General features: G+C 29.2%; 1 protein-coding gene across 5 annotated transcripts in view; it reads left to right on the forward strand.

Moving 5' to 3' along the window:
* LOC119662479 (CUGBP Elav-like family member 2) overlaps positions 1-8,944 on the forward strand; it is a 270,546-nt gene extending 261,602 nt beyond the window's left edge. For 3 of the 5 annotated variants that reach the window (XM_038072106.1, XM_038072107.1, XM_038072109.1), the window contains 2 exons: positions 2,650-2,793; positions 8,377-8,944. In XM_038072106.1, coding sequence (XP_037928034.1) covers positions 2,650-2,793; positions 8,377-8,648 — 416 coding nt within the window. In that variant the 3' untranslated portion in view covers positions 8,649-8,944. Of the gene's footprint in view, positions 1-766; positions 794-2,649; positions 2,794-8,376 lie in introns of all 5 variants that reach the window. The other 2 variants (XM_038072105.1, XM_038072108.1) reach the window with 1 other exon arrangement.
* The last annotated feature ends 1,805 nt before the right edge of the window (positions 8,945-10,749 follow it).

Genomic DNA, 10,749 nt, shown 5'->3' on the forward strand with positions numbered 1-10,749 from the left:
GTAAGTTCACATTCATCTATTTGAATATTTTATTTTTTTATATAATTTTATTAAAAATAAAATAAAATAATTTTTCAATTTTTGATATACTTATATGTAGGGTCCTTAATATCCAGAGTTATTATTTCAATTATGGACCTGAAATTTCGGTACCCAATATTCAGAGTTTTCGTATAGATAAAAAAAAACGCATTATATTTTAATAAATAATATTTTCGCTGAAGTAATATGAAATATAACATTAAATGACTTAATTTAATTTAGCTGGATGAGAGAGAAAAAATAAATTTTATTTTTATTTGAATATATATTTATTTCCGCTCATGTATATATTAGATAATATACTCAATTGTATTTTTTATTTTCATTCAGTAACTTAATATGTATTTGTAATAGTTCTGCTATATTTGTAGGGATAGTGTTATATTTGTATACCTCATAAATTTTTAACTTGATTCTTTGATTCAAAAATGTGTTCCATATTTTAATATTATCGAAATACAGAAAAAAACTTCAGACGCAATACCGTCCATATCTCAGGAACTCTTCACAAAAATTACTCATGCAGTAATTGCACTTTTAAGTCCTTTAAATATCCTTTAAGATTAAAATGAATAAAGAATACTGATAATTTATATTTAAAAATATATTGAGAAGGTATACAAGAAATAACCTAATATATATATTCATATATTATATATTATTACTTTATATTTATGTTTTTTTTTATATTCTCTTCCTATTATTTTTACATGCCTTCCAACAGGCCTCTTAGGGAAAACTGCCAGTACAGGTGAGAAAATATAGTGTCCATTTTTTTTTGTTTCAATTGAAACTTTTGTTTTTTTTTGTTGTACCACGTCTCATATATCACTAATTGATTTATGAATATTTCGTCTTAGATTGCTTTTGTTTTGCAAATACATTTTATATCATAAATATTATAAATATTGCTCGTCTAAAATATCTTAACCATATTTTATATAGAAATGTTTTATTATTGGATTTATATTGTTTTGGAATGTCACGTTCAAATGTTTTTAGCTAGCAAGCCGAGTGTGTTTCTGTGTTCATTGTCGTAGACAAGGTATTTAGTATTGAAATGGTGCTCATATGTTTATTAGCGAAGACCTCAATTCAGGTATATCTGAGATACTCAACTTTATAAGAAGGACGTAAAATTTACTCCTTTTAATAGAAATCATTAAATTTGATTCATACATCACATGTTTTCCATGTATGCACAGAGAGATACCATTTTTGTCGTGTTTTGTTGTTACTTCTGTCGTTCTAGTGTCTTCAGAGGGAGATATCTTTACTTTCCTTGTGATCGGTTATTTTTTCAATGTCAATGTTTGTTTTAGTTGCTACGACGGGAATGGAAAATTTTACGTAGTCGTCGATTGAATGTGTCTTCGTTGGATGTATCTCTTGGTAGATGAACAAGTCCTCTTTGGCGAAGTTATGCTTAAGGTTTTATAAATCGAAAGAGTTTTTTGTATGCATTCAAAATGAAATAGATTTATTAGAGTTATCTATATTAACTTTATAAAGTATTTTTTTTTCTTATAATATTCGTATGAGGTTAGTATATATTAATATAGAATGGTGAATGCATTAGTCCTCAAAAGATCTATTTCTATTGATAGGGTATTGTGTGCTATTGGCGCTTAGAACCAGGATCTATTCTAGTTTTTCTTTTATTTAGTTTTTGTTGTGTTAATGAGTAAATGAAAAGAAATGTGGCTGTGTTAATGAATTATACAGTTTTTATCTATAAAGCGCAAATTACATATCAAAAATTTTTGACAATAATTGGTTCTATTACACATCAAGCCAGTCCACATTATTTTAAACACGCCCCAGCAAAAGAAAAAAAAAATATACTACAAAATAAAATCATGCATCAATATCATGAATCAAATATCTTTCTAGCCAGAGCACTTACCTACTTCCATTTGCTGCCCTTTTATGAGCTCATTCGGTACACGTTGCCAATGCGTAGCGGATCATAGATCTTCGAAAGAGTTTTTCACTTGAATCCGTCTAACACCTTCTCTCCACTGTTGATTATTGTTTATGATGTTTTTTTCCCACAAGTATGTACTGGGCTTTATATAGGGTTTTATTTTATCCCAGGACTGTGATTTGTAGTTTTTTTAAATAGCAACAAATTTGTGTTAAAAATCTAGGGGAACTTGAAAAAACAAGAAGTTTAAGTAGGTGAAAACTGTTGATGCTTTCCGAAAACGGTAAAACTTACACTTTAATAGGACAGTAATAACTGATATTAGAAATGAAATACAAGACTTTTTTAAGTGTGTATAGTCTTTAGCACAGGTATTATCTGGGTTGTTTGCATTAGATTAAGACATGCAGTGGAGACAAATGTCTGTTAAAAAATAATGCAATTATTTCACAAATTTTTGTTTTAAAAATTGTGTTGTCTTTTAAAAGAATTCAATTTATGTAAATAGTTATCCGTATATATAATATGTAATTGCTCATAGCTCTGATTCTTTTATCTTTTTAATATTTCCAATTTTGTAGCTATAACGAAATGTTTTCAGCAAATATATAAATATTATATATGTATTCCTTTGAATTTTGAATTAATACTAGAATATGTTCTGCTATTTCCTATTCCAGGGCCTGAACCTAATTCCTTGGCTGCCGCCTTTATGCAATCGGCAGCTGGCCTACCATTTGGAACGGCTAGCCTATCTGCAACACCATTAGGAAGTGTTTCGTTAAGTACTGCAGCAGCTGCAGCAGCAGGCAAACAAATTGAGGGTAAGTACGATATAATCCATTTTCTTTAGCTTATTAATAGTAATATTAGTAGGTTTTATATATCCATATGATACCCTTTAAAATTCAAAATACAATGTAGACAGTATATGAGCAATTGAATAGTTGCTTAAAAACACTATATAATGCTTTAAATATCTATCTTTACCTGTATCTGACTATATACAATCTAAGTGAAAGTGCGTTCCAATTATAATAGGTATTTTCAAGAAACTCAAATATTTGACTAATTGTGTGGTAAAAGAAAAAAAAAAACACCAATGGGTAAATAGCAATTGGTATAGTGTTGTTTGACAAATAATATATTAATCTTACTATATGATAGTATATATGGAAACACACAATATTGGAACTAGATGAATTCTCTTATTTGTTGTTCTATGACTAATTGTTTTTGTACTAAATAATTAACCTTGAGTCCATTCAATGTATAAAATTATAGAATGTCATCAGACACTGCAATTTGACACAAGTAATTGTTACACAAGGCGAACGAACACCATGTTGCATCTGTAGATAATATTCGAGAATCTCCATTTTTACGGTAATATGACAATACATCCTTTTCTGTAAAAATGAAACTTTTGTTTTAATATTCCACAAATCTATTAAAAGTCAATTTTTTAATATCTGCTAATTGTATCTAACTTTAATACTAAGGATACCAAGATCTAAAGGCGCATTTTCTTACTTTCCATAAAGCTCTGTTTTCTCCAAATAGTCTTAGAACATCATATATTTTTAGATAACATACTTGAAGAAGGGTTGTATATGTTTTGAATTTATTATATTTTAAATAGAAAAACACAGTAATGGTGTTAAAACGATATAACATAATTTCACGCCCCTTTCTATTCGTGAAACCCTATCCTATCGAAACTAAACAATAAACGCGCAATTGTTATATGCAATATGGTTCGGGTAGGATATAAAATAGTCTAAATTAGTTCTGGATCGGGAAAATTGCTGTGTATTATGGAGGTTTGGTTTAATAAAATATTTCATGTTTGTGGCACCATCGGAATACATTGGAAATGGTATGACCAATTAAAAATGGAATTCATCAGCTGATTTGGAATATATTACTAACTGTCTTATACATGCACTATTGATCCTACGTTTCAGTAAAGCTACGGTGTTGCGTGCTTCACACCTCATGTCTCCCATACCCAATAGTTTTTAAGAAATCGTTGTCTTATTATAGTTGCGTTGTTACGAAGACGTGAAAGAGATGAAGGACGGTGCGGTGGTAATAGTGAGTGTATAATCGTGGACTGATGCAAAAATAGCACATGTAACAGGCGAAATAAATGGTGATATTTTTTATGTTTGGTTAGTGACTCTCATTGATGAATGCTGAGTTGTAATTGACAGGTATTCATAATGCTAAGTAATGGGAGGAGGCAAATGTATTGTTTCGTATGTGATATTTGTGTAGGATTTTCTACTCAACACATATCACTATCATAATTATATTACCATAGCAACATAATAGTCTCAAACTTCAATACAGCAAATTAATTGTGCGGTATGTTGTGCTTTTATTGGGTGAGTGCCTAAATTGTGGTGTCCTTATGAATGAGTGTATAGTCACTGAATTACACTTACTGTGCGTCAATAAAGTGTCATTGTTCGTTTCAATTACGTTTAATAATTATACAGAGGTCGTGTTTATTTTATCAAACATGTCGTATAGAGTTTCGCTTCGAAACAGTAGTGCTAGTATTATTGTGGTCATTTATCTATTATGAGTTATCTAAACTGCTCTCAATTTGAAAACAGGTATGAATGAGGAGTGAGTATTTCCTTTCGGTTCGTCTAAAAAGCAACAAACACACTACTATATAGTAATTCATTCTGCTTCAATTTGAATAATATTATTATGGTGTTATTGTTTTTCGTAACTGGATTAATTGTCCTGTAACTGATTTGTTGCATTACAAACTCTTACGAAAATTCAACAATATGCCATCTAAAAAGAGAGCATCATTGCATCATTAATGAATTTGTAATCTTTAAGCTTCACACAGAGGATTTGTGGCCTCACATTAGTAATTCGGAAATGAATAAATGAAATAGCATCAGCATGTAGCGAGATTCTGCGTTTCCTTCGTATATTATTCCCTTATATACACATTGTGCAAAGTACTTATCATCCATCTCATAGCAATCGAAGCGATTGTGTGTCTACAAAGCAAACGGAATCTGTATTAATTGGCATAATTAAAATACTATTTGAAGTCGAATTGAACTAAATTTCAAGCTAACATATTGAATATGTACTGTAGTGTAATGGTTTTGTTCTTCTCCGTGTTCAGGTAATGAATACCCGCCAATTAATTACAATTTCAGTATTCCATTGTTGTGTAAGGAAATGCTTATTATGGGGAAGAAATGGGTGTGCTGTTGCTCTGTTGTCCTATATAACACAACAAATTATTGCCCTGTATATGCCAATTATACTTTCTAGGTAATTCTATATATTGATAAACAAATATTATATTTTGAAAATTTGTGGCCTTTCTATAATGCAATTATATATAAAGTCTAATGTTGATGTTATTCAAAATAAAGTTTCGTCCTTACCTCTGGGTTAAAGCACAAAATATGAATTGGGACTTGATATCTATTGGAGGAGATAGTTTTGTTTACAGAAATCAAAGTAATAATCAAATATCACCATAAAACACAACCAACTATAACAAGAAATCAAGGTTAATTTATATATGTTTAATATCATGTTCCCACTGCAGATAAGTCAATTTATATTATTCAAATTAAGATTTTTGACCGTTTCCATTGGCATAAGTTGATTTATGCATATGAAAGAACTTTTATATCTTAAAAAGCTCTGTACAAGTTCTGGGAGAGCTTTTGTTTGTTTATATTGCAATTGTTAGCAGTTAACTTTGTGTCGTTAACAGAAATTATGAATTAATCATGAAAAATGCAAAAAATTTTATGGATAGTATTTATTTAAAAAAAAATTAAAGTTTGTTGGACTTAATTATTTTTGTTTATTTATATTTCCTTTAATGTGTCAAATATGTCCAAAATTTCGATAATAATTTCCCTTTTTGTATATATATTTTGCAATGTTGTGTTTGACATTTTTTGAATTGATTTCCTCTAATTTATTCTACACTATAAGTTGCAAATCAACTTCATTAGCAACCTAAATCCAATAAACTGCTTTAATGAAAGCAATGGAAACATACTATAAGTCTTATTGTAGAAACGCGTTTCCAAAACTGAAATTTACATTAGATTTTTTTTGCCCTCGTTTACACTATAATCCGATATTTACATATCATAGAGCTTATATTTTCCGCAATAAAATCTTACGTTTACAAGTAAGCGACGACTAACGAATCGTTATCTATTACATAGACTAAAATATGAAGAAACATATTCTCCATTGGAAGTTTTTTCTATAATTTTCAATAGCAGCTACGCGTGTTTTAGATTCTAGAATTTTATTATCTCCTCTTTGTTTTTAATTATTATCTTTATATCCAGAATTGATGTGCTTCAACTTCACAGCCACGTATTGAAACCAACGTCAGTAGACGCACGATAAGTAGCTCTTGACGATAGTGATGTAAGTGTGTTCTTCCACATCGCATTACCAACATTAAGAGATTACTAATTTAATCTAAAGCGGATGCGTATGTAACAAATTAAATAATATTGAAACGAAGAATGTCATATAGCATTGAGTATGACTATGCCCTGCCACCTAAGTGCTACATCCCAACACTTTGTTCAAAGGCATCCTTGTGACAACAGCTGTAAGTTTGTTTACCGATTTTAATTTTGTGCGCCACAGTGGTGGTGTGCCAAGTGCGTGGTGTGCCTGGTTACTTCTTAATATAAGTTTATTTCCCGTTCTTAAATTTGCAAAATAAATTGCAGATTTTTGGATTTTATCGTAAGCCAGCCGCCGAACACATATCCCTCACATCATCTTTCTTCTTACTGTTCTTATCACATTAACATATTTTGCTTGTTATTCTGCTTTTCATTAAGGAGGAGCAGGCAGACCGTGCTACGTGTTATCTTCCTACTTTATTGCGTCAATGTGATTTGTAAACGTTTTGTCTTATACTCGTAATTGGGAAATTGCGCGTGGAGGTGTTAAGATAAGACTCAAATGTTCTGGGGTTAGAAATCAAACACATTTCCACTGAGAGGCAGCATCATCAGTGTTGGTTTTAAGAAGTTAAAGTTCTTCTATTTTCAAATTTTTGTTTGTTTTTAATCTTTCTTTTTTTTTTTTTTTTTTTTTTTTTTTTTTTTTTTTTTTTAATCTTGACATTAAATATTGTGATTTAAATAGTTTCAAAGAGTGCTATTACGTCCATTATTTCTTATAACCCATTATATCTTATTACCCATTATTTCTTCTTAGGTTTCTGGATGAAGCTAAAAAGTGTGAATATATATATATATACGGTTTTCCCGATATCTCTATGTTTCGAAACTGAACGTAAATAAAATACACTTGAAATAAAAGTTTCCAACAAATTTTCGCAATTGAGCAGATGACATACAATATCATAAAAATACAAAGATGTACAAAGAACATCTTACACAGTACTCGATTCTTTAGAGGTGATTTATGATGTGTAGTCTGCAAATAGCTGGTAATAACTTGTCCATAAGTTAAAGACATTCACATCGCTATTAAGTGAGTTCACCTCACACGTTTGGAGAATTTCTGTCGTAATAAGTAATAAGTCTAAATCAGGAGATGCAACGTCGTTTGTGACTTCTGAACATCATATATCTTTCAAATACTTAACTTTAATTTCACGCCAAATTAAATTGGTAATCATCTAAATTGGTGGTCCAGACGAAGAGTCACATTATATAGTAACTTTTAATAGATGTTATAGTCTTGTCACTGTTATTTATGCAAGAATTTTAAGTACCTTGTGTGATGCAAAAATTTTGTTTGTTAGTCCAAATATCCAAATATCCAAATCCACTAAGCACATAATCAGCTTCATCACTAAAAAGAAATTCGACCACAGAATTATTTTTATAGCAAGTTGTTGCAATTTTAAGACGTTCAACGGATAAGGGATAATGGAACGAATAACTCCTTAGGTAGGTCCCTAAATCAATATATGGGAAGAAATCTTGCCTGCACCTGCTTTCAAAACTAATAAACTAAATGTGTGAGTGGAGTAGATTCTTGGCGTAGAACTATAAAGAATGAAACTAATAAATCGATAGGTGAAATGAAATATATTGCTCGAGATATATATTGCTCGGGAAAACTTTTGTACAAACTCTTTGTGAATAGGCTAAGTTTATACAATCAAATGTTGTACAGAACATGCCATAATAATAATGATAACCTTCTACACGTGTTCATTTTCTTTATTTTATAAATACCGGATACTTTGCACACAGAATGTAATGTGATATAAGTTAATCTATAATTGTTATTGATTTCAGATAAATAACTAAACATTAAATAAAAACTAAATAAAGAAATAATTTTTATTTTATATAAACTAATTAATAAATTAATTTTTGTTTTTTTTTTTATAATAGGTCCTGAGGGTTGTAACCTTTTTATATATCACTTGCCTCAGGAATTCACAGATACTGATTTGGCAACAACATTTTTACCGTTTGGCAATGTTATATCGGCTAAAGTATTCATAGACAAACAGACTAACTTATCCAAATGTTTTGGTTTTGTATCATTCGATAGTTCAGATGCAGCGCAGGTAGCCATAAAAGCAATGAATGGCTTTCAAGTAGGCACTAAACGCCTTAAGGTGCAACTGAAGAAGCCCAAGGATGCTTCAAAGCCATATTAGTCTACGACAAATAAATCGCTTGCTTCTTCTGATGCTGCTACTGATTACTGATTACTGCAACAAAATTAAGAATTCTAATTAAAATGACGAGGACTTTCCTTTCCTCCTCCGCCGCATTGTTTTATTATCAAAAACAATAATTACAAATATATTTGCATGTACATGTACCGGATTACTAATACCGTCGTATATGCTGTACATGTCCGAAGATGAATCAATCCGCAGCATCAGCAAGAATTCAGCAAATTCATCTGTAAAAGAATCGCAACAACAAATTGATCGTATATATGAGAAAAGTGACAACAAATTGCGCTAAAACTTTGGAAAAATTAAACAAATGCCAATGTACCAATGTACAAATGTACCAATAAAATGAACAACACCACCAACATATCCTGAAATAAGGTACTACCTACTACTACGTGTCCATTACACCTTTGCGTATAAAGCAATTAAAACGGATTTATAGAAGAGGTAGGCGTCATGTTACGTGTAGCTTATTAATGTTATATATATAAAACGAAAAATCCATATTTTGATGAAAATTCAAATCTGGATAATTATTTTGATAAGTCATTTTTCTTCGTTATCATGTTTTTGACAATATTTTAATGTATTTTTATTATTATTATTTTTTTTTTTTTTTTTTGGCTGGCTGATATGGAGTAATTTTTATTTTACTTATACGAAAAATATAGCATAATTTCTACTTTTTGAAAATGTTGTTACCTTTAAAAAAATATAGTAGCAGGAAAAATATTCGATATAAGTTTTCGTACTAATATATGAGCAAATAGATTATTTGTCTAGAGTAAAGATTGGCTGGTACCAGTACACGTTGTTGCTTACTTCAATATACAAATCTAGTAGAAGTTGACTAAGTAAATATAGGTACATATGTGTCTAGGAACGGGCGGTAAAGGGAGGGTGTTGATTTTTGGGAATAAAAAACATTTTTTTTTTGAGTAATTAAAAATAAACTAATAACGATCAGTCAGGTCCAGCTAAGATTAGTCAAGTATGTAGATAGGTCTTTTCCACAGATAAACTTGAGAGTTTATTCAAAAGAATTGTACATATTTTTTTTTGTTTATACTTCTTTATATATTAGCATATATTTTATTTGGGAAAAATATTGTAAAAAAATTTGGACTTGTGTTTTTATTTTTTTTGTTTGTCCTTCATTTGACCATAATTTAGTATATAACTTAGCATCCATTGACTAAAGTACGTCTACTCTAATCTACTTCTACGATTCTGTTATTGTCAACGATTTGACCACCAAGTTTGCCTTTACTACGACTATTACGACTATTATAATACTTGGACCCCCGAATGGCGTTCATTCAATTATAATATAGCATATAGTATCAAATAAAAAAAATAAATTTACTATAGCAAAATGCTCACATTCGTACCCAAATATGATCGAATATTTTTTCTCTACTATTTAAATGAATTAAATATTTTATTGTTGAATTTTTTTTATATTTATTAATTATTAACTAACTATGCTTATAAACTTTATATAAAAAGCGAGTGTTATTTTGAAAGAGTTTTTTTTTATTATTTAAAAAATAATTTTCACGTATTTGTAAGACAATTTTCTTATTTTTAATTTTTAACGAAAAATAAAAGAATAACTCTTTTTTTTGGTTTGTTTTTGTAAAAAAAAATTTCAAATTTTGTTAAAAAAAATTTTTTTTTAATTACACATTAAGTTTTTTCCTCTTGGAAATGTTGAGTTTATATAAAAACAAATTTTGAAGTTTAAAAAAAAAATAATTGTAATTAGTTTTAAGTCTACAGAAAGGAAAATTTATAGAATATACTTACTGAATTTGTTTTGAAATACAATAAAATCAAGGTTGTACACTATGACGAGCAATCAAAAAAAAAAAAAAAAAAAAATTAACTTTTTGTTATATATCATTTGGACAAAAATTTCTTAAAATTCCTTAAAACTTAAAATTTTGTTCTCAGAGAAGACCGCGAAAATATTTTTAATGTTTTCTGTTTGGATTTATTTTTTGTTTTGCAATCTATATTGTAATTTGTTTTACATTACTGTTCTTTGTTTTATATAAATATATATATTCAT

Source organism: Teleopsis dalmanni, chromosome X (assembly GCF_002237135.1).
Source record: "Teleopsis dalmanni isolate 2A chromosome X, ASM223713v2, whole genome shotgun sequence".
In the NCBI taxonomy this organism is placed as follows: Eukaryota; Metazoa; Arthropoda; class Insecta; order Diptera; family Diopsidae; genus Teleopsis; species Teleopsis dalmanni.